Source organism: Cylas formicarius, unplaced genomic scaffold (genome assembly GCF_029955315.1).
Source record: "Cylas formicarius isolate icCylForm1 unplaced genomic scaffold, icCylForm1.1 PGA_scaffold_5__7_contigs__length_24384050, whole genome shotgun sequence".
NCBI lineage: Eukaryota > Metazoa > Arthropoda > Insecta > Coleoptera > Brentidae > Cylas > Cylas formicarius.
The window spans coordinates 896,455-921,383 of record NW_026844341.1 but is presented as its reverse complement, the minus strand read 5'-3'; the positions used below and the strand labels follow the sequence as shown (position 1 = coordinate 921,383).

General features: G+C 34.7%; 1 protein-coding gene across 2 annotated transcripts; it reads left to right on the top strand.

Moving 5' to 3' along the window:
• Positions 1–554: 554 nt before the first annotated feature.
• On the top strand, positions 555–23,481 carry LOC132701817 (carboxylic ester hydrolase-like). 2 transcript variants are annotated; one of them, XM_060670034.1, is made up of 10 exons: positions 555–713; positions 910–1,047; positions 10,883–11,014; positions 11,073–11,223; positions 17,483–17,874; positions 19,093–19,270; positions 19,327–19,484; positions 21,478–21,607; positions 21,665–21,797; positions 23,244–23,481. In XM_060670034.1, the coding sequence occupies exons 3-10, from the start codon at positions 10,943–10,945 to the stop codon at positions 23,425–23,427; spliced, it is 1,398 nt and encodes a 465-aa protein (XP_060526017.1). In that variant the 5' UTR covers positions 555–713; positions 910–1,047; positions 10,883–10,942; the 3' UTR covers positions 23,428–23,481. The 2 variants fall into 2 exon arrangements, with proteins under 2 accessions (XP_060526017.1, XP_060526016.1); XM_060670033.1 differs by lacking the exon at positions 555–713 and adding an exon at positions 730–848.
• The last annotated feature ends 1,448 nt before the right edge of the window (positions 23,482–24,929 follow it).

Sequence of the window (24,929 nt, the reverse complement as noted above, 5' to 3'; positions counted from 1 at the left end):
AATATTTAATTTTTATAGCGTTGTCTCGTGAGAACTGATCTAAATCACCAAACTCACATATTTGTCTGACACATCCGAAAGAATCTGACGTATCAGATATTCGATAACGCCATTGGAGAGACACTCGTGTTAGAGTTTCGCAATGAGGTGTTACCCAAATATTGCTTGAGTTTATTGGAGAGATACGTAAGACAGCTTTGAAATAAGTTCACTTCAAGACAGTCAAACGTATATAAAATCGCACCATAATGTATAATGACATCATCATCTCATTACATTAATTTCACTATATCGAACAATTCTGACGTTGTTTCAGAATTTGTGAGAGCTTCGGAGACTTCATAATGAATATCGAACAAGATTATAGATTAAGCCTTATGGTTTTTGTCAACTATTTAAAAAACGAAAAAATCACTTTCTATAATTAAAAGACCAAAAATTAGTCAATAAATAAAAACATTTTTTTTTAAGTACAGTAATATCTGAACGGTCCTCTCAGTTCTATGTTTGAACACAAATTTCTGTTGGGTTGGGAATTTTGTTCCCATTGATACAACATTGCTCAGTTTTTATTTCACGCCACATTTTATTCCACGTTCGTAAAGTTATATTCATAATTGACAAAATACAACGGGTTCCACTTACAATCGGCGAAAAAATGTTTCGCGTGTTCTATTCCCGATAACGCCTTCAAGTGGTTCAATAATATTTACGTAAGTATTATATCTTCAGAATCGGTTGATAAATTTCATTTAAATATCAACAACAGCCTACAAAAATACTTTCTCTTGAACACAATGTTCCTCAAAATATTTTGTGTGATTTCCATTTTGTATTTCTCGTCGTCGGTAAGCAACATTGGTCGTAGTCTATTGAAACGTTAAAATTATCGTTTGCTTTGTACTAAAGGTTGCTCAAGATGTCATAGTCCAGACTCCGGTGGGTCAGTATAGGGGTACTACGCAGTCTAGCTACAACGGAAGCGCTTACTACGCCTTTTACGCGATTCGCTATGGAAAGCCCCCCGTAGGACAGCTGCGTTTTCAAGTTAGTTAAAATCAATAACGAAAGTTGTATTACGTAAAACAGAATAACTGAGCCAAAGACATTATTTCTAAAAGATATACGACCATTCGTTCTTGTAATAAGTCTAAACGGCCAGTAAACGTAAACCAATATTTTCGCTTGAGACGCGTGGAAATGTCAGTTCGGCTTACAATGGCCGAAGTTACCATTAGTTGTAGTTTACACTAATAAACAATGCCAAATAATTTTTAATAACGGCTTAAAAAATACAGTTTATTTTCTTGTGAAATAAGACTGATACAAAAACGTTTACTACATTTCCAACTGACACAATTAATTGTTGTGCTTTGATTAAGCTAAAATTAACTTTACTTTTGTTTAATATTCTGCTATGGTTTACAAACAGATTTTTAACTTCATGATCAATTGCTTATACGAAATTTGTCTTTTCCTACTTCTTCGAAATTTTCTAATCTATTACCAAAAAAATAGAATGCGTTTGAGCCGCCCGTGTTTCTACCTATATAATAATAACTTTCAACCAAGATTACTTAAATTCTTAAATTATGGAAAACAACAACTCGTAATATTGACAACTGAAAATTTGGCTGCGCTTCAAGGAAGCATTCTAGGCACTGTATTCTTTTCTATTTATAGATATTTACACAACATTCAAATACTGCTCTAGCCATCAATTTCGTGATGATAAGCGAATCTGTTGATTTTCGTTCCATTTTACAATTGCTGCTAATAAAATAAGCACTGATTCGCGTATTGTTTCTTTTCGTTTCGTTGTGCTAAACATACTCATATCGGTTTTGAATGTATAGTGTCTTTGACGTTTGTCTCATGTCTTTGAAAAAACCTCTACTATTAACTTTATTTTAAACATTCAACAATTCAACAAATTTAATTTGGTGTTACTGTTGTAGGAAACGGTCAATTCGGGATATTCAAACAAGTCCGAAACTCGACAATATATTGACACTACAAAACGCAACATGAAAAAAGATGAATCCAAAAGTACAAAGTAACCACGCGTCTCTTATTCTGACATAACCTCCTTCTGAACTAGACCCTAGTCTACATTCGTTCCTCGGACCATAGATGTAGGATATATTTTATTGGTTCGTTTTACGATTACCAACACGCCCCCTCAATAAAATAATTCCTTACAAGGTTATGATCCATAACAAATAACACTTATTTTAGCTTTTCTATTCTAAACCTAAACCAAACGTAACATGTTAAATTTTACGTATGTTAATGGTTTTGTAAATAAATCTGCTAGTTGATTTTCACTCTTAACATATGTTACAGTTACAATACCATCATCGATCTTTTCTTTGATAAAGTAAAACTTAACAGCAATATGTTTTACTCGTTTATTGTTTTCAGGAATTTGTGCTATACAAATTGCTGATCGATTGTCTTCATATATTGTTGTTGGGCTATCAACATGAAAACCAAAATCATACATTATTTTTTTCAGCCAACATGCTTCAGTTACTGCTAGACTCAACGCTATGTATTCTGACTCTGTTGATGATATGGCTACTGTTTGCTGCTTCTTGCTGGCCCAGGCGATAGTACAATTAAACATCTTAAATATAAAACCTGTGGTGGATTTGTGATCAATCATATCTCCACCCCAATCGGAATCAACATATCCTATTAACAAATTTTTGTCATCTGGCTTAAACATTAGTTTTAAATCTAGTGTGCCCTGCACATAACGCAAAACCCTTTTTAAAGCTTTGTATAAGTTTTCGTTTGCTTTGTCTTGAAATCGACTTAACAAATTAATGCTCTCACATAAATCAGGTCTAGACCCCATTGCGGCGTACATTAAACTTCCCACAATACGTCTGCATAATTTTTGCAATGCCAGGTCAACTTTTTCACATTTAAAGATTTTCAAATCTATATTACTGTCTAAAGGAGTGTTTATGGATTTACAATCCTGCATACCAAAACCAGTTAACACATTTTTTAGATATTCTTTTTGTCCTAATTCAGTAAGTCCCTCATTTAGTCTCTGTTTAACTTCTATACCTAAGTAATTTGAAATAACTCCTAAATCTTTCAAATGAAAATTTTCATTTAAAACTAGCTTTAACCTATCTAATTCGCTGTCATCTGTACATAATATTAAAAGATCATCAACATATAACAATACAAATGATTTGTTGTTTTTATTCAATTTAAAGTATAAACAATAATCATTCTGTGATCGGTCAAAACCTTGATTTCACATGAAAGAGTCAAATTTTTTTTTGGAGATTTTTTTAGACCATACAGTGATATATTTAGCCTACATACTGTATTACTATTACTTTTATTTTTACCTGGTAACACCATGAATACCTGTTCTTCTATATCTCTATACAAAAAGGCACTTCTCACATCCATTTGGTGTATTGGTCTACCCATCTTGCTGCTCACTACCAGTAAGATGCGGAAAGTTGTTAACTTTGCTACAGGAGCATATATGTCATACAACTCAGGATCACTTCTTTGTTGAAAACCGCGCGCAACAAGTCTTGCTTTATATTCTCGGTCATCTTTTTTTTTAAACACCCACTTACTATCTATGACGTTTTCATTCACGGGCCAAGGCACTTCAGTCCACGTATTGTTTTCACGAAGCACTGCCAATTCTTTTTCCATCGCATTCTTCCATTTTTCACTATCTGTACTGGTTATGACTTCTTCGAAGGTCATAGGTTCTTCTGCTTCGGTGTAGAAGGTCACATCATAGTCTCTCATCCAATCTGGTCTTCTAACTTTTCTCTTTTCCAACTGTTCATTCTCTTTTCCTTCTTCTGCATTCTCTTTGTCTATTTCAAATTCTGATTCTTGTATTGGTTTATCTTCACTGTTTATGTCTGTGTCCAAATCTAACACAACTACGTTAACTTCATTTTTCTTCTCTTTTCGGTCAGCCTCCTCACTATCCGGTATAAACACTACATCTCTGTGGATTTCTACTTCCCCTCTTTGTGGAAATAAAATTCGATACCCTTTAGTTGCTGTCCATATCCTACCAAAATTCCAAGTTTGCTCTTTGAATCCAATTTCTTTCTTTTGTTTTTAATTATGTGCACGGCTACTTTGGAACCAAATTCATGAAACATATTCATGTCGCATTTTTTGTCAAACCAAAGCTCATAAGGTGTTTTGTTCAGAATGGAACTACATCCAATTCTATTTAACACAAAAACTGAAGTGTTAATAGCTTCTGCCCACAGATTTTTGTCCAAACGTTTGCTATGCAATAACGTTCTAGCGGCTTCTACAAGGGTTCGCATTTCTCTCTCTGCTCGGCCGTTTTGCTGTGTGTGCTGTGCTGTGTGTCACCAATTTTTGCCACATTTCCGCTGCTGTGGTACATGCCAATACATGGGTAAGGGGCTTTTCTTCCAGTCTACACACAATTACTTCTTGAGCCTTTGCATCTTTCATAATCCATTCTGTAACTTTCTTATCCGTTTCGTCGCCAAGCGGTTTTACAGCAGCCTTGTTAACAACTTCAAACAGTCCCTTGGATTTTAAACACACCAATGTTTGAAATTTCCAAAGTGTCCAATTTTCTCCATTCAACTTCACGACTTGCAATCCTTCTGCCATCACTATTCTTTGTTGCGTTCGTTTTTATGCCAAACTCTTTAACTTTCCCAAATAACGTGGTATTGCTTTTTTTTTTTTCTCTTTCGACTACGCTTTTTAAACGTATATTTTAACTTTCACGACTCCCGAATTCTTATACACACAGCATGTCTGGGCCCATAACCTGTTGTAGGAAATGGTCAATTCGGGATATTCAAACAAGTCCGAAACTCAACAATATATTGGCACTACAAAACGCAACATGAAAAAAGATGAATCCAAAAGTACAAAGTAACCACGCGTCTCTTATTCTGACATAACCTCCTTCTTAACTAGACCCTAGTCTACATTCGTTCCTCGGACCATAGATGTAGGATATATTTTATTGGTTCGTTTTACGATTACCAACAGTTTCCCTTCTATAGTAATATGAGATTTCAATCGCACTGGAAAAGTCTAATCCAAAAGGGTTACTATAAATTTAAACATTTCAATAAAATCGTTTAGACCACTGCAGTTCGGTATATTGACCTGCATTCCTGTACATTTAAAAACGTTTTTCTACTCCCGTCTGTAAAATACCTAATGACGCAACGATCTAGCGTGCGGGAAGCGTCACTTTACCACGTCAGTTTCGTTTCCCACGAATCCGAGCCATTTCGGACATTTCCGGGACTTTACCGCTGGAGTTTGGGAGCAATCGGATGCTTTCGGGGATATTTCCCACGCTTTGAATTTTGACGTTTTTTCAATTCTGACAGTCATGTCAGTGGATGTATTCGTGTTTTGCGAAAATGTACGCAAAAACTAACAGTCGTAGAAAAAGTATAATATGCAACAAGTTAAGGTTTTCAAAAAACGGGTCTCGTTTTTAAAAACACTTTTTATTGTTTTACAAACAGAGCTACGAGCTTTAGATTAAGCCGTTACAAGGAGAATTCTCTACAAAGTATATTGTCCACAGATTTATAACATTTTTATGCGAACGTCGCGTCGCAGATACTGGGAATACTGAAGCTAGCACATAGCACATAATTCCTCCCTCCGTAGTGGAAAACAACAGGGGCGAAGGGTTGTTTTCGTAAGACTGGTCGTTCTTGGTTTTTTTGGAATCTTGTTCCTGTTGAAGTGGCTAGACTCCAAGTGACTAGATGAATTTCATAACCAATGTCGGGGATCGATGATTTCGCAGCTTCTCGTGTTTTTTTAATTGTATTGAGATCAATCGATTGTAGTCGGAGTGGCTGGTACTTAACATCGTGATGTTAAATTTTAATGGATGGCAGTGAGAATGGGTTTCCTTTAAAAAGTTCTTCTTTATCCCAAAGCTCAGTACTTTGGGTACTTATACCGCAATTATATGGAACATTGATTAGGCAGGCTTTTTCAATAAAAGCTATGTTTTTATTTCGACATTTCATTTGTAATTGTAATTTGTAAGTTTCTGTTCCGATGGAATTATCAAAACAAATCTACTGATGATTGGTCGTATTATATGCGTTGAAATGTTTACATTGACTACATGGCAATTTTTGTTTTCGGCATATTTTTGTCACACAATCACCGATGGGCTGGGTAAGTTAATTTTCGCAAATGTAGTAGTAGTCTTCAATTATTGCGCAGATTAATTCTTGATATTGTTGTATGTCAGGGCCCAATATTAGGTGGGGTAAATTAGGTACAATTAAGGAGTGATTGACGGGTACTGGGAATAGTTGGAATATTTCAAAAATTTCTTTAAGAAAAATCGGAATATGGACGGCAAAAGTTATTTTATCTTTTGCAAATTAAACTTGTAAGTTTACTAACTGATAATAATTATTTTGATTTAAAAAATTAGAATTTGATCATCACCATAGAAAATAGTCAATTTAAAAATTGTTTGTTCAAATTCGGCAGCCGATATTACTGCAGGATGTAATGTGTTTAATTTCGCAAATATAATGGCATTTTCTAAATTATCCAAAAAAGTTATAAAACTTTGGCAATTTAGAATTATTTGCATTAGTGTATTTTGAGCTTTAATGAAAATAGTTATGTCAGTAATAGTTTTATTTGAATTATATTCAAAAATATCTATATGTTTTTTAATAGCTTCTTGATTTTTCTGAAGAAGTATTATAGTGTCATTATAGTTGTCGATCAGCTGTTGAATCAACGAGGTTTGCTTTTTTAGCTGGATGTCAGATGAATGTTTACTACGTACAAGTTCTGTGATAATTTTATCATTTTGTCCATCCTCTGAATCGAGAATGCCAAAAAGTCATTTCGATATTTTACCTACAGCATTTATTAAACCTCTTTTTGTACGGTTATTAGGTTTTATATTTACAAGTTTGAATTTTACTTTTGTAATTAAATATCGAACATTATTAAGTAAATTATTTCCATTAATATAGTCTACATTCTGATAATTATGTTTATTTGTATAGTTTAATGATTTTGAGATTACAGCGTAAGCGTTTTCTAAATTACGTAATTGATTAAAAAGTGGAGATGTTTCTACAAAATGCAAAAATGTATGTTGATGTTGAATAATTCGAGCATTTCCTAAGCGGGGGGTGGAGTGGTGTTTTAATTGGGATAACTTCAATATCATTATTCACTATCACTAATAACAGTGTAGCTGCAAGAAGGAACAGCGTTGTTCGGTTCATTAACCTGCGAAGAAGAAAAAGCTTTAGGTTTTTGGATCTGAGATTTGCGAATTATTTTTTTATTTTTTGTGATAATTTCATTCCCAATATCATTGTATTTTGTTTCGTTTCAGGTGAGTTTTCTCGTTCTTCTGAATTTATTTGTTCGCCACGAATTATTTTGGAAATGTCGCATTTACTAAATTGTTGCGTATGTTTTGGTAAGATGTGTTCTAAATTAAAAAGTTCAAAATTTTCTTTATGAAGGTCCGGAAAAGATAAAACATTTAGAGGTTGTGGGAAATTTAACGTTATATTTTTGTCAGTGTAATTAAAAACTTCTGTTTGCGCAAAACCGTTTTTTGCAGTAGTGTTTCTGGAAAATAGAGAACTTCAATGACTTGCTCGGGAATAATAACATCATTGTTTTGTGTTACTGAAATTCTTATGTTAACAATTTCGTGTCCGTTCACTGTAATACAATATATTTCGTTTTGTGGTTATCTAAATAAAATTAAGAATCGAGTGAAAACCACCAGTATCAATTAAAAGTTTAATTGCGGGTTCTTTAATCTGGATGTACGGTAAACTATTATTAATTTCGAGGTACATTTGTAATGTCATCTCGTTGAGTCGCATTGGCTCGTTATTGTAAAATTTTGAGACATTTGATTTTCGATTTCAGGGTGTTCGTCAAAATTTTGAGTGTCATTAAAGTATTCAATTTGATTTGAAAATTCAATTTCAGAGTATTCCTCTTGGTTAACATTTTCATTTTGAAATACCGCAGATGTTTCATCTGTTTGTACCGCGTTACTTTCTTCGGTTTGGTATAATTCTTGCGAAATAAAATTTCTAGTACCAGTAGGTTTGAAATGGTTAATTTGATTATTTTGACGTGGTATGGTATAGTTTGTTCTTGTTGACATAGGTTCGGGTATATTGTTAGGTACCTGACCTGTCGGTTTAAATACGTTTTTAGGTGGGCCAAAAACTTGCCTATTTGTAGGAAAATTTCTTGGAATTTCGCGTGATTGAGGCATATTAATTGTACTTCTGTAAAAATTATTAGTTTAAGGAGTAAACTGATTTTGATCATGCCTATTTCTAAAATTTTGGTTATGGTGATTGTTGTTTTGAAAATAATTTATGCGGCGAATCGGTTGTGCATAATTAAAATTTTGGTTACTAAAATAATTTGGATTTTGTGAAAATTGTTTAACGGGTTCGATAGAAGTATTAGGCAAAACTTTTGATTGAATTGGAGTTCCGAAGATATTTTGTGTATTTTGGGTCATAGCTAATTCTATACGGCTTGGATTTTTAATAATAATATATAATATAATACTTTGTAATTGTTCTGGTAATCCTCTAATAAACGTCCTTAAACAAATTTGATCATATTGCCGCAAATGAATTACTTTGCTTGCATTGTCCATAGTATCGGCAGGAAATGCATTGATTTTTTGAGCAAGGTTACTTCTTAAAACTTGTAATCTTTTCCCAAAATCTAAAGGTTGTTCATTTTTAAAGGGACCATAAACAAATCCTGTTCTAAACATTCTAAGTTTGGCCTATCGCCAAAACAATTTAACAAAACTACTTTGTTGTCCCACGTTACTAGCTTCATTCTACAGCCTACTATAATTTGTGCGCGGTCAACAAGTTTCATTCTTATAGTCCTTAACAAATATTGTTTTAAAATTTCGTCGTTTCCTTGGCCATATGTATCAAAAAGGAAATCTCAAGCTGATAGAAAACTATTTAAAGTGTTGGGATCACCATTATATGGCAGAATGCTATTTATAAACATTTTTAACAAAGTGTAGTTTACACCTCAATTTGATGATTGATTAGAATTCATTTTTAAATTGATTTGACTGTTCTCTACTTTCTTTTCCACTAAATTTAACGAAGTAAAGAACGCACTTAAATTGTCGACGTCTTTATCTTCATTCATAAATTTAATTTATTTTGAAATTTCTTAAAATTGAACTTAAAACTAAGAATGCTAAAATTATTTCCACCGTTATACCCAGGCAAGATGAAAGGAGAACAATAAGAATTTTGGGCACTACCCTTGATTTATCTTAGTCGTCAGCCTATTCTTCCTATTCGAATCTTCTTTGCGTAGCACTGCTTGCGAGGGTGATTTCTTGCGTTCTTTGCCCTCAGTCGCACTCAGCCACGTTGGGTTTGTCAGACAATCTATCACTGGTTCGTTTCGGAGTTTAAGGGTTGAAACCCACGTTTCGCGATTAAATCGTCCCGATGTCGTGGCTTTGACCGAAAACTACCCCAAATCCTACCTTCTGCGCCAGTTAAGGTTTTCAAACGACGGGTCTCGTTTTTAAAAATACTTTTTATTGTTTTACAAACAGAGCCACAAGCTTTAGATTAAGCCGTTACAAGGAGAATTCTCTACAAAATACATTGTTCACATATTTATAACGTTTTTATGCGAGCGGTGCGTCGCAGATACTGGGAATACTGAAGCTAGCATTTCCTATTAGTCACCAGTATATTCTGTCACATAATTAACACGTTCGGTAAAATTTTTAACTCACTTGTTTATTAAACACTCGGTCCGCTCGTGTCAAATAAACTCGTGAGTCAAATGCCATTTACCCCACTTGTTGCATAAGATACTATTAACCAACTACCGGTCAGTATTAGGAAATTACAGTGAGTTATATGTTGATAAAGTGTAGACGTAGACTAAACAAAATGCAATGCAGTTGCTTCTTAACTTCAGGGCGCTCACGTTGTAAATTCGCATGAATTGTCGGTTCCAAAGTTGTACTTTAAGAAATAAAGTCAAAATTTTTAAAAACTGTTTTCACCGATTCCACCACGAAACTAGTGCATACTAATTTTATAACGGTGGCAACCAATCAGAACGCACCGGCCAGTTGCGATCATGGCTCCAAATTTCAACTTAATTGTATTTACTTTCTTGACATATTATTATCGATAAACATGTGATGGTTTAGTTTGCTTATTTTTGATGAATAAACATTAATTTATTATAAATTGTATATATAGAATTTGAAATAAATGTGTGCCTTTATACTAGTTTTATTCGCGTTTTTTTTATGAATACCGATATAAATAACTTATATTATACATCATCTGTTTTAAAATTTAGCGTTTGTTGCTATTGTGCCCCACAAGTGTCAAAAATTAATGTATTAAACATAAGTAATGGAAGTACACAGGTATTTTGAAGCTAATCAAATGTTATGCATATATATAAACATAAGACACCTAAATATCATTTTAACGAAAACCAACTAACCAAAATTAAACTCATACGTATTTGTAACACTTGATGTATTACAACCTCTAGCTTTGATTTATACTGATGGCCCGCCACAGTTAAAAAATTACCTTATCCTGGAAATTACCATCTACATCTTTACTTAAGAGATGCGTTACATTGTACTAAACTGTATATTATTATAATTATGTATAAGTAAATGAAAGTGAAACATCCACGAAGTGGTTATGTGCTATGTATGTTATGCTCAACATCGCCACTTCATAATATTTATTACATATTGTTTTAGTCTATTTAGTATCTTAATAATACCATGTATTTATTTAACTAGGCTCCGGTTCCGGTGGACCCTTTCGATGGCGTTTACGATGCCACCCAACAAACGGGAATCATGTGCCACCAGTTGAACTCTGATTCGCCCCTGCAGGACGAGGACTGCCTACTCCTCAACGTTTTTACTCCGGTAACCCCAAATCCAAGCATTTTTTTTTCAATAACCTCCCGTGACGTGACACTTCCAGAACACGAGTCCCGACGAACCGTTACCCGTCATGTTTTACATTTACGGAGGCGGCTTCAACTCCGGTTCGATATGGGATTACACTCCGGATTTCTTCATGGACACTGGAAACATGATCATCGTTGTCGTTAATTACAGGATATCTTCTTTCGGTATAGTATTCGCGAATGACAAGAGTACGGTTTGTCTCAAAGTATATCGTATTGACTGTTGACCGCAATAAAATATTTAGCCAGTCGGTATTGTATGACAGAATATGAGGGACGAATTTATAAGGTGTTAGGTACCTAAGCACGTTTCCATTGACAATCTACTTCTGTTTCCATCTCTGAGTCGTTATTAAGTTTAAGTATATTTTTAAATTTCTTTAAGATAATTCTCCGAGTGCGCAAATTTGGTGGTTTGGTGAATTATATTGGTTTCATCTTCTTGTAGTTTCCTCTTCTGTTTATCTAAAGTAGAAACAATCTGGTTTTGTTCTGTTCGCTATTGTCCAACCGGCGAGATTGAAAATCACAACTTTTTTTCTTTCATTCGATAAACCACTGTTAACTTTTTGTGTTGTTTTGTTTAATGGAGAAATCGAGTTAAAAATGCGCTTTTGCAGACGTAATTGATGATATTTTAGGAGCTTCTTATAACAAAGTTACTGCCTCTGTACAACAAAACTGGATTTCGGACGGATGTCCACAATTTAAATCTCCATAGATGGGGTCTCTGTGCCGCATTTAGAGAGCCTTTAAAAAGGTTCTTTTCGTAAGAAGATTTTTCAAAATGGACCATGAAACGAGTTATTCAACACAGTCACTGATATCAGCCGACAGGTGGTAGATCGTAATCTGACTCGCCCCTGTCTTTTCCGTTGCCTATACATATACTTTGAGACACACTTTACCATATTATTATTTTTATTTTATAGTGTAGGCCAGTGTTTCTTTTATCGCCCCCTTTAAAAATCTATTATTTTTCAGCGCCCCTCCCCCATTATTTATACACTCCTAAAACATAAAAACAACAATTTCATTACTTCAATGAATTTAGTATAGTGTGTATGTAGTCGGTTCTGGTTTTTAAACTTACATTCTAAAGTAGACATTTTTACCACTGAGACTAATTAAAACGCAACTTTATAATATTTTAATCAAATTGAAAGACACAATATATATTTTAGTTTTTAAACTAATCCAATAAGATGGATGAATTTGATGATTTTTAACAAGTTTGTATGTATCAGGTTCGCTATTACTCAAAAACAGTCGAAGTCGCCGCGTTGGGCAACTTGAAAATGATTTCTCTATAGTAATCAGCATTGCCACAGCGCTAAATCCACGTTCAAAAAAATGTGATGATGGGAATGTTATGAAAAATCGTTGAACGATCGTCCACAATCTAGGGTGCAACAACTCAACTGCTTGTAGTCAAAATTGTTCTTCTTCTTCTGGTATTTAGAATTTGAAAATGTACTGGAATCTTTCCATGAAATCAGTGTGAAGATTTTCCAAATATTTGCATTAGAGGAGTAAGTCATCGTTGATACAGAATATTGGGAAAATTATGGAAGTCACGTGTGCGTGCGGGAACGCAATTGGTAGAAAAAAAAATTGTACAAACGCGAACAAATTATGCGTCTTAATTCGGGAGGTTTTTAAAATAACTTCTAGACGTTATGCTAGCAAGACGGCGACTGGGAGGCTGGCGCGCGGGTGCGACGTTAATGCGCAGCGAGTTTGCCGCATGAAGGCGTTGGCAACCTAGTCTAGAGGCAAGGGTGCGAGCTTTGTAATAGGTCGCACGAAGACTTCATCTTTGGTTTTCATTTCCGCTACTCTGACCTTATTATCAGAACCAGTCATTACTTTTAGTATTCTTGCTAAGATCCAGTAAAGCTAGGAAGTGGTGTCCTTTTTTACCAAGACTAACATATTAGGTCTAATCTTGCAACATTATTGCCAAAAAGAAATTCTGTTGAAATTTAAAAAACGAGAAATGATGTCTGTAAATTACGCTGACCCATGTCTTTGTTCCGGTAAAACATCTAGCTGTAAGATTCGCGGGACAGTTTTTATTTCGAAATCTGGATCTACTAAATAAGTAGGACCGTGCAATCACTGCGCATCTGACAATAATGAGAATGCATCAGCTGCTCTGGACACTAAGTCTGCTTTTGGAATCTATGTACTGCCAATTCGAGGAGGGGAATAAATCCTGAATTTCGGAGATTCTGTTTGCAACAAATGTTGTACACCGAGATGGCGAATCATTGAGCCAGAAGAGTACGACCTGCGAGACCATCCAAAGAAACAAATTCAAACTTTTCTAAGGTAGTATCGACTTGACTCTATTGGAAAGTTTTTCTAATAATAACGCACCACAGAGTTCTAAATGGGACAAACAGATAGTTTTTAAAGGTGGTACTCGGGACTTGAAACAAATAATGTTCGAAGAGACAGTTTGGTTGTGGTAGATCGTACTTAAATACAGTACTGCACCGTAGTCAACAAGAGAGGCGTCTGAAAATACATGAATTTCTACCTTCTTCTATTCCAGTGAATTATGAAACCATCTAGGAATTTTCAATTCTGGAATTTGGTTAAGGTTTTGTGAGAATGATTCCCAAGCAATTTTTAAATCAGGGGTTAGCTCATCGTCCCAATTTAGCCTTTTCAACCAAATTTTCTGCATAAGTATTTTTGTGGTGATAACTATTCAGCTAAAAAACCGAGAGGATCAAATATTTGAGCCAACTGGGATAACAGCTGCCTTTTTGTTACTGGTAATAAATTTAAAAACAAGGACCAGTGATATTGAAGTTATTTTCAAGAGGGTTCCATGACAAGCCAAGAATGTTACTTGTCGCATCCTTGATGATAATGTTTTGCAATTCATTTGAAGTTTGATTATGAAGATCGCGATAGTGGTAATACCATTTATGCAAACTAAACCCTGCTGATTGCAGTAATTGTACAAGCTCAGAGCGGAACTGAAGGAGTTCAGTTTTGGAATTACAGCCAGACAAAATATCATCTAGGTAGCAGTGATACAGAATGGTCTCAGATGCAAGTGGGAAAATATGTGAGTTGTCTTCAGCTAGCTTGACTAAGCATTTGGTTGCTAAGTAAGATGCGGGTTTGGTGCCGTAAGTAATAGTTTGCAGTTCGATACATTTTCAATCATCACTGGAATTATCTCGCCATAAAATATTTTGGAAATGTACTTGAGCGGGGCTGATTTTGAATATTCGATGCATTTTTTAATATCTGATGTGAATACGTATCGAAACATTCGAAATCTGCAGAGAATATCGAACAAATCAGGCTGGACAGTATGGCCTTTCAACATGATATCATTTAGAATATATTTTCATCGAGGCATCAAATTCGACTCTGAGATTAGTTTTCTCATTTCCTTCTTTTGTGAGTCAAAAAATATTTTTGTGGTGAATTATCATCGGACATATTTACCATGATTTAAATGGACATATTTATCAATAACAGAAACAGTTCTTGATCTCTTATAAATCGTTTTTCCAAAGAGAGAAAACGCTGCTTAGCGAATTTGAATAAATCACCTAGACGAGGGGGCATTTTCGCTTTGAAAAGTTAAATTTACTTGAAATGTGAAGGCAGACAATTGTTGTGTTGTTTGACTAAATATGGACTCACATTCTGAGGGTGAAAATGTTTTCTGAGGGTATTCCTCTATTTCTATTTCCCAAATAATTCCAGGAACCATTAAATCGTAGTATAGATCTGCGCATATAAGAATGTCAATTTGAGAAGGGCAGTGAAATTCATCGTCTGCTAGAGATAAATTTGGTGGTATGTTGAGGAAGAACCGATGTGATTTTGTCTAAAATAGCACAAGTTGCTAAAATAGAAAAATCTTCCTTTGAAGAGCAAATTTTTAAGTTTACTGCTTTGGCAGTTTGACTTGTTTTGTTTCCTATTCCAGTGACAGACATGTCAAATATAAAAGATGGTGTACATAATTTTTTGAATGTTTCATTCGTTATGAATGTGGTTTGAGAAACTGAATCTAAAAGAGTACGAGCTTGAATTTTGCATCCAGTTTTAGACAGAAGAATGAATTTAGAAGTTGCTAGAAGTATTTGTCGAAACGAGAGTTTTATCAGTTTCAGTTTCTTGACTTACTTGAGCATTTGGGCAGAGATAGCGGGAGAAGATGACAGCATCTTGCCTTGAGGGTCATGTAGTGTGTGTGTTTGTGATATTTTTCTGTCCAAACTGAACAACATCTAATGGAAGTACAATTCGAAGCAACGTGTCTGTTGCCTAGGCAATTTAAACACAGCTTGTTTTGCCTCACCAATTGTTTTCTTTGAGCTGGAGTTTGTTTAATGAACTTCATACATTTGTAAATAGTATGATTTTTCATTTTGCAATAAAAACATTCAAAATTGAAATTGTAATTTTGAAGATTTTCACTTGAAACATGTTTTCGGTTTTGATTTGTTGTCTATATTTGTATAACCTGTCAAAGTTTCTAATGATGAACACCGTTTTTCTAAAAATTTTAAAAATTCATTTAATGCGGGAAGGTGTTCCGAATCTCTTTCGAGTTCAAATAGCTGTCTCGTGCTAAAATCTAAATGTTTGGAGTACATGAAAATTAAAAGTAAATCCCAATTTAACGTCGCTACACTTAAAGCTTGTAATGCTTTTAAATGCTTATTGATTTGTGTGATAAATTTTCTTAAAGTCAAACCGTCATTTTTAAAAATTTGTGAAACTTGTAAATGGGCGTTAATAATTACCAATTTTCTATTGAACCGTTTTGATAGCATGTCCCATGCTACTTGGTAATTTTCGTTTGTAACCGAGAGATTGCTTATTAAATCTAAAGCTTCATATTTTAATGACAATTTTAAATACATGAATTTTTGACGTTGATGCGCAGCGAGGTTACCGCATGAAGGCGTTAGCGTCAATCGCGTGGTTTTTTAAACTTAAACATCACGTCTGTCGATATTTTTCTTGTGTAGCAGCTTGGCTACGAAACCAGCTACGACATTTTTTGTTTTTATTAAGTTCAAGTCTCCTTGAAGTTGGAGATTAAGCAATGGATAAAGGTCTGTCAGGTATGCGATATTATTCTTTGATGTGATGAGGTTTCCGAGCAATTCTGTGTCTTTGTTTTTTAGGAACTCTATTACAGAGTCAAACAGATTGTAAAAACAAGTCAGACAATTTCCTTTTGATAGCCAATGTACTTCTGTGTGAAAGATCAATCTGTTGAAATCTTCATTATTGGCAACACAAAGCTGATTAACTAAACTGTCATTTAAAAAGTTGTTTCGGATTTTATTGATTACTCTGATGACATGTTGCAATTGTTGTAGAACGCAATGTACAGCAAGAACAGGAATTTTGTTTTTTAAGTAGGACTGGAGCATCAACTGTAGCAGCTGATTGTACAATGACTCTTCAATGTTTTCAGCCATTTCAGCAATTCGTCTTTGCACAGAACTATTGCTCAAAGGAATTTTTCGAATTATATCTGCTGCCGGTTTATGGAGTCCACTAGTTATCTTTTTTTTTATCGCCGCCAAAATTAACGTTTTTCCGGTGTGTAGCTTAACCGTTTGACCAATTAATAGAGAAATATTGTATGAAGCTGGAAGTCCGTCATCGTTTTGCGAAAAAACATTCCATACACTTGAAAATAGATCTTGAAAATACTTTACATTTTTGTCCTTATCTGGATGCAGTTTATTCAAATGATCTTGAAGTCTTGAAGGTTTCATCGCTTCATTTAAAAACGCTTTTCAATTAAGAAAGCACAAAGGCAAAGATGGGTTCGTCGAATGTTCTATGAATCCATTTTTAATATATTGTGCACTGTATTGCCATTTCTTCTTTTTTGCTTTCGACATACCTTTGGTTTCACAATAAATGTAAATAAAGCGTTGAAATGAAATACTTGTTTAAAGATAGCGCGCGAAACCACTAATGAAGACATAAGAAAAATTACGAACGTTTATATAGGATTTAAATACAGCAATAAATAATAAGACAAACTGACACAAATTCGTTTATCTCTTTTGACGATTAATGGACGAGTAAGTTAGATGAACCAGAAGATTTTTATCAAATTGCACCAACAGTGTTATTTAACGAAAAATTGTTGCAACTTGATTACGGACGGCGTGCGGGCCGAATCTATTTTAAGTATTTTAAGTTCTTATACCATCATACAGGGTAGCAATATAAACTAATTATTCGTTTTTGGGTAGTAGGTAGATTTTAATTTTAGTGAAATTTATAATATAAAGTAAATTAAATTACAAATCTACCATCGCCCCTTTAAGCCATGTCAAACCCCCATTTTTTGCTGGGCCCCTTAACGTGCGCCGTAGATCTGAAACGCCCACTTTAAGAAACACTACTCTAGGCTTTCTCTCTACCGGGGACGACGTCATACCCGGAAACGCTGGCTTGAAAGACCAACTGTTGGGTCTCAAGTGGGTCAACAAATACATCTCGGCGTTCGGTGGTGATCCCAGCAAAGTGACGCTCGTGGGTCAAAGTGCGGGAGCTGCTTCCGTCGCTTTTCATATCCTCAGCCCCCAGTCTGCCGGTTTATTTAGAGGAGCTCTTGCCGGTAGCGGCACGTCCCTGAATCCGTGGGCCTACAACAAAGACCAGGTAGAGATGTCTTTCGGCACGGTGGCGACATTGAACTCTCAGTTCCGAGACTCGAGAAACTCGACGGAAATACTGGCGTACTTACAAACTGCTGACGCCAAAGACATCGACGCAGCTACGCTCGAATACAGCTACGCGGTAGGGCTCCACAGCACCGCCACTGAATACGAGATGGCGAATTATTTTGGTAGTGGTTTTCCCTAATATTTTTAAAATCAATCTCAATGATAGACGATACATTGACTTAAAATCTATATCCAAAAGTTGCATCGCCCAGTAAATGTAAACTCTTAAAAATGTAATAAGTTTTGTTTAGCTTATCATGCCTTCTGAAATCTTTTCTCAGGAAAATCTTAATCGTTTTATTGGTCCTCTCTGTGATCTTTTTCTGACTGGATTTAACGTGTCTACTCCCTTGCTTCTTTCTTTATATGTTTGTTCCAAAATGTTCATGTCTGTCAGTGGTCATTTAGACTGTTTTCATCATTTGTAGAGTTTTGCTTGTATCTGGTCTTATTTCCGCTGCATATGTAATGATCAGTATCGTCGGCATAGCAGATAGTATTGAAAAAATATTTTCTATATTATTATTTACAAATCTTCTGGATTCCTCCTGCATTGGTTGTTTATAAATTAAACTTGCCGACGTTTCCTGTTGGCATCTTCAGAACATAGCTGAAACTCACTTGCAGAGTTGATGTTACTTTTGTTATTTGGCCTCATGGTCAAGAACCCTTCCGAGTTCTTCTTAGCAATTTAAACTCTATACACCTTAACATACGTTTTCCATATTATATATGAAAGGGCTGAGTAAATCGCCTTGTTTAAATGTGTGATATGTACTACTTTAATTTCTGTTCTGCAGTGGTTGTTAATATGTTGTATATTATGCTAATTAGCATGTGTGTGTAGTATCTCTTTTGTTGTCATTATTTCTAAGACGTCCGTTAAGCGCACTCCGACAAAATGTCCTATTGAATTCTAAAGAGTTTTTAGATATTTGTTTGACAATTCTTTTTAAAAAATTGATCCAAAAGAATTTTAAATATATGCGTAATTTTACTTAAAACCATTATTCTAAACAACTTTAGGATCTATTGAAAAAAATATAATTCCGCAGGAAAACAAAAAATATATTTTACTATCTATGCAAATAATCGAAAATTAGACACTATGTAATAGGAGTTAGTGATGTAAAAATAAAAAAAACACTTTTATTTATCGCAGACTCAAACATTGGTGAATAATTTAACCAACCAACTGTTTGATGTAAATGAACTGGGAAAATAGGTACCAAAATATTTCATCTCCTAGCTATTGAAGGTCGTGACGTTGATTTCAACGCGTCCATTGCAGATCGGTAATATAAACAATCAGCAGCTACAGCAGGCGTTTTTCTACGCGCCAGTAGTGGAACATCACGACAACGAACCGTTCCTTACCGACTTGCCTTACGAGAGTCTGGAAAAAGGTAACTTCAACAAAGTGCCTCTGTTAATCGGAACATCATCTGAGGAAGGGCTAAGCAGCTTGGGTAAATATAATCCAGTGCCCCTCTAACAAGCCTGGAGGTTATGTTATATTTCTTAGCCGGCATGGAATGGTTCCTTTCGGAATATGCAAAGAATTATTCGACCTTGGTTCCTGAAGACATGCACATAGGTGACCTCGTCACGCTGAAGGAAGTCGGCGAACTCATCAAAGAAGAGTATTCACTGGACGCGACGAATTTTTTGGCAGGCGTGAAGGTATTTATTCTCATTATTCGTTCGTAGGTTAGACTTTTACGGAGACTAAAAAAAAGATTGTTTTTTCAAAATTTCGACCCAGAATACTTTAGTCGATGCAACATTGCCGATTCTAACAATAATCTATGTCAACAGTTATCTCATCCCAAATCCCTATTATCCCATTCGCAAATTTAATTACTTTTGTAGTTTGAGTATTTTCTTCTGATTATTTTTTCCGAATACTTTCCTATCCAGTACAATTCACATTTTAACTTTAACCGAGTGCTGAAATATTGATTGCAGTTGGATTAATCCAATTAAATTTATTCTGTGGTATACAAGGTCGTTTCGTAAATTCGACATACTGTGCTATTTAACATTCTAAAAGATAATTCATAGTATATTATGCAATAAACGCGTGACTGAAGCAGTTTAGCAACGCGTTACAGCATATACTTTTTCTAAGTCCATTATTTTGGCCACATTATTGAAAAAAAGCAAGAATATATTCCCTAAGTGACTTTGATATTAAAATGATATTAAATCAATTTTGTGTTCCTTCGAATTTGAATAAAAAGGCTATTTTTTACAACCCATCCGAAGTAATTTTATTACTTATTCATTATAAATATTGCCTAAACACGTCGTACAAATAACACAATAAACAACAAAATAACAAACAACAACAAAATAACAACCATAAACAATCCTACAAATTAACAACTACAGTTAATTTAATAATCACAAACCTATCAAATATGTGCACAAAAGCTAATTTAAATTAGTAAAAGTTTGTGAGAAAACTTGTTTGTGAAACCACATTTCATATAATGTAAAATAAGAAAGGCAGCTTTACTTACAAAAATTAGAGGCAAATGTTAAATTGATGATATTATTAAACACGAGGGTGGAGGTATAATAATGAGTCAATAATGAAACTGACTTATTGGACGATGTGCACAGTATACACAGTGTACACATTTTAATGAAACCTTTTTTAAATCAGCGAATTTTTGGGTGAGACAGTGATTTTGTGAAGAGCAAAAAGCTTTACCATTGCTGCGAAAAAAACTAAGTCTTTCTCTTTCGCCATTTTTTAATACTTATATAATATAACATTATGATTAAACTAAATTCAGTCTGATGTCTGGTCTGATAGTCTGGTAAATTTTGTAGTTATACTAAACACATGCTGAAATAGAAGATTTGGTAAGTCCATGGCAGAGCAAGAAGTTTTTCGGTTTTGTTCTGTTTTTATAGTTAAAGAAGTACTACATTTTTGTCAATATATTTAGCTACGGTTAGTGCCTTCTATGCGCAACATTAAAATTATTTACATATTTCGACTTCTCACCTAAAGAAACACCCGGATATCAATTTTTATATTGCTACTACCGTAATTTTTAAGTATGTCGCGTCCATTAGTAACATTTTTAAGGCAAGTTTTGGCTTAATGGTCATATAATTTATAATTAAACTGCTATTAAAGTTGCGTTACAAATTTTGACGACTTTCTTGATATAACTTCTTCATACTGGAACTTTCATAAACATTTCGCCTTTTTTTACATTAATTAGACAGTATTTTTAAAATTATTTATGAAACGGTTTTTGGATGCTTAGATGAAATTTAGGCTGCAATAAATACCTTTATTAAGGTCATAAAAGGTACTGCTGCTAAAATATAACTTCGAGCATCAAAATTACTTAAAATTAATAATAATTAATAGTAAACAATAATAATAAAAACACAAAATATATTAAAATTTTGTCGCCAGCAACTTTTAATAAACCTTTTATAAAACTTTTTAAATCGTCTTAGACACAAATAAAAAAAATTTTTTTGGTGCCTTCTTTTACAGAAAAAAAAATTTTGACGCGAGTTTATTAACGAAACTGATGTTATTTTTTAATGTTTTATTTAACACTAATAGGGATATTTTGATTTTTTCCATTTGCTACTGAATAGAGATATTAATTGATTGTCTTTGATGATTGTAATTTCGTTTTAGTTCCGCACCGACCAGGACTTTCAGAAATCTCTCATTAAGCATGCCTACCTACAGGCGCCTCATTCCGATGTGTTCTTCTACGTGTTCTCGTATGTAGGAGAAATGGGCGGAAACAGCGAAACACTTCCCGGTAGGTTGTGCTCGCTGCTTAATAGATCACAATAATTATCTGTGCCACATTTCGCAGGATCTGGAAACGTGACTCACAGCGAAGATTTGAGCTACATCTGGGCATGGAGGAACCCAGCCGATTACCCGCTAGCCGACCAGATAGTCAATAAAAGAATGGTCAACATTTATTCCAACTTTGTGATTTATCAGTAGGTCGAATTTGAATATCAGGTGCAAAAGTGTCACATCTCGCCTAGTTGGCTGTAAGAACTGCGCAGATTCGATTCAGACGAATAGGACAGTGGTACAAATTAATATAAAATAACTACTAGACCCTTATACAATATGTATTATAGGTAGTGGACAACATAAATTAAGTACTTTGTATTCCTAAAAGAACGCACTATGTTATAGATAGTAATAATTTTGCCACAGATAAAAAACCTTGCTTATCCCGTGTGAAAAAACGTAGGGCTTCTATACATTTTTCGAAACAATTGCGGAATTTTGGCACACTTTTAGTGAAGTTTTTTTTTTACTTTTCCACTAATTTAAAACGACGCTGTGAAATTATTACAGGAAACCAGTTTTAGATAATCTTCGTTGGAAAGCTATATAAGACAAGATTATAGGAGTAAATATTTTCGCCAGTTTTTTAAGTTTAATCCACTAATTTTTAGATCTGTACGTAATAACAGTTATAGAAATTATAAGAAATGTTGTTTAAAATTTCAAGAAAGTATTAGTAGTATATTTTCAAAACAAAGGAATTTATTAGTAAACCGACGGAGCAAATAATTTTCAAATGGAATTATTTTTAAAAATTGCATGATTAGGATATATCAGGGTCACTTGAAAAGTTTCCGAGCTAACAATGATCCGAGATATTTTTTCTCCATTTTTAAATTTTTTTTCTACATAGTCTCCTTGTAACTCTATACTTCTCCCAGCGATGCTCCCATCTCTCTAATCCGTCCAAATAGTACCCAGCGTTGTTCTCCGCAAAATAATTGTTCACGAAGGTAATTTGCCTCCTCATTGAAAATATTTGTTCTCCGAGGGCAGTTTTCAGATGAGGGAATAAAAAGAACTGGCTTGTGGCCATATCTGCGGAGTAAAGGTCAACCAGTTCAAATCGTAATTGGTGGATGTTCGCCATCGCAACCACTCATGTTTTTCATCGTCTCCTAAGCTCTTACGGTCACGTTTAAAGTCAGTTGCCCAAAATTTCATGACAGTGCATAGTTGAAACACAGGGTCCAACTCAACCTTAATTTGCGTAGCTGTATTGCTTTACAGAAACAAATATTTTATAAAAGCTCTATACTCAGTTTTTTCCATTCTCACGGAAACACTCACATCGAGCCATTCAAACGACTCTCACCAAAAACTACGCCACCAAAATGGCTGAAACTTTGGTAAATAACTATCAAGTGGTGCACAACTACGATCACTAGCTTTTAGGAACTAGTGCCGCTATCTTCAGAATGAGGTCGGAAAATTTTCAAGTGACACTTGTATACTGCGTTTTCACTCAGGATTTAATTTCGGTTGATGTGTTATTGAAAAAAATCTGCAAGTCTAAATCGATTTTGCATAGTTCTTGCTCAATTGAGGTAGTACAGGGTTCGCCGTTGATTAATAAATCCGTTTAGGAATCCGATACCTCAGCAGGATTCACTGTTTAAAGTAACGTGGCCGACTGTCCAGCCTGATAATTTCCAGTACGTGGACATCGATGCCGAGTTGACGGTGAAAAACGATTACAAAAAGGAACGATACGACTTTTGGGACAACTTGTACAAAACGTACGCCGTCAGACCATTTGACGCCTTTTAAGTCGTCAGTAAAAATTGCTATAATTTTACAAATTATTTGAATAAAGAAATAAATATCCAAATTTGTCCGTATTTTCTGCGATACATTATTTGCAACGTGGGAAACGTGAGTTTTAAGAAAAAACAAATAAAATGAACATCTATCTATCTATCTATCGCAACCAACAGATGAAAAGAAAATATCTTGATTACTTGGACTTCAGTAAAGCTTGCGACGAGGTCACTCACAAATTACTTATTTCAGCTTTGCATTACGAGGTGTGTTCAAAAAAAAGATCACTTTTAAATTTTATCAAAAAGTATTTATTTATTCATCAAAATTAATGTTGCCCCCTTCATAGTAACCCCTCCCCCCACTTGTGCCAACATTTTTTCCAATCCTTGAAGCATTTCTGGTAAGCACTTTCAGGTACAGCCTTGAGTTCTTCAAGCGATTTTTTCTTGAGTTTTGGGAACCGGAAAACGTCGCAGGGGGGCATATCCGACGAATATGATGACTGAGGCATGGTTGTGGTTTTGTTTTTGTCCAAAAAGTTAGCAACGATGAGTGAGCAGGGGCATTATCGTGATGCAAAATTCATGAATTGTTTTCCCCCAATTCCGGATGTTTTCTTCGTATTGCTTCTCGCAAACGGCACATACCTTCGAGGTACCACCTTGTGGTAAGAACTCTTGATGTATTACGCCACGATAATCAAAGAAAACAGTAAGCAAAACCTTGACATTTGATCGAACTTGATGTCGTTTAACAGCTCTTGAGCGATGCTCTTTCGACGCTCCTTTTCTTTAACATTAAGCAGTTTCGGAAAAAATTTTGCTGCTACACCGTTCCTGCCCAAAACTTCGGAAAAAATTGTATGGTACTTGTCAATAAGGATGCCGATGTCTTCAGTCACTTCCCTAACAATGATTCGACGATGTTTCAACACCCTTTGTTTCACTTCTTCAACGCTTCCATCAGTTATTGACGTGCTGGGGCGCCCAAAGCGAGATTCGTCATCGGCGTCTTCTCGGCCATCTTGGAACAACTTTTACCACATGTAACATTTTTTTTTGCTCAAAGTAGATTCACCCAATATGTTGTCAACATATTACATATTTTGCAGCACTGCATTACATTTTTTACACGAAATTTTACGCAACTTCTTTGTTCCATTTTTTTTTTGACAGCAGAAAATGGCCGAGCACACTTCTAACGCTTATGTCTCACAAAAAAAAGTAAATGTGCAAAATGGCTGAAACACACATACGACATATCGAAGATCGAATATACGTAGTCTGTCCAATTGTAAGTCTCCTTACTTTTTGAACAGGCCTTGTACATTGGGTTTAGAAGGTGTGCATGCTTATTTTTAAATTCCTTTTTATCCACTTTAGTTCAACAGGTATTGCGTGACAATATGTTTTTCGTACGACTCTCCGGTGAATTATGTGCGCCACAGTCTAGTATTTTGGGCACTCTGTTGTATAAAACATGTCACTTCATTAACTCTTTAAAATTAT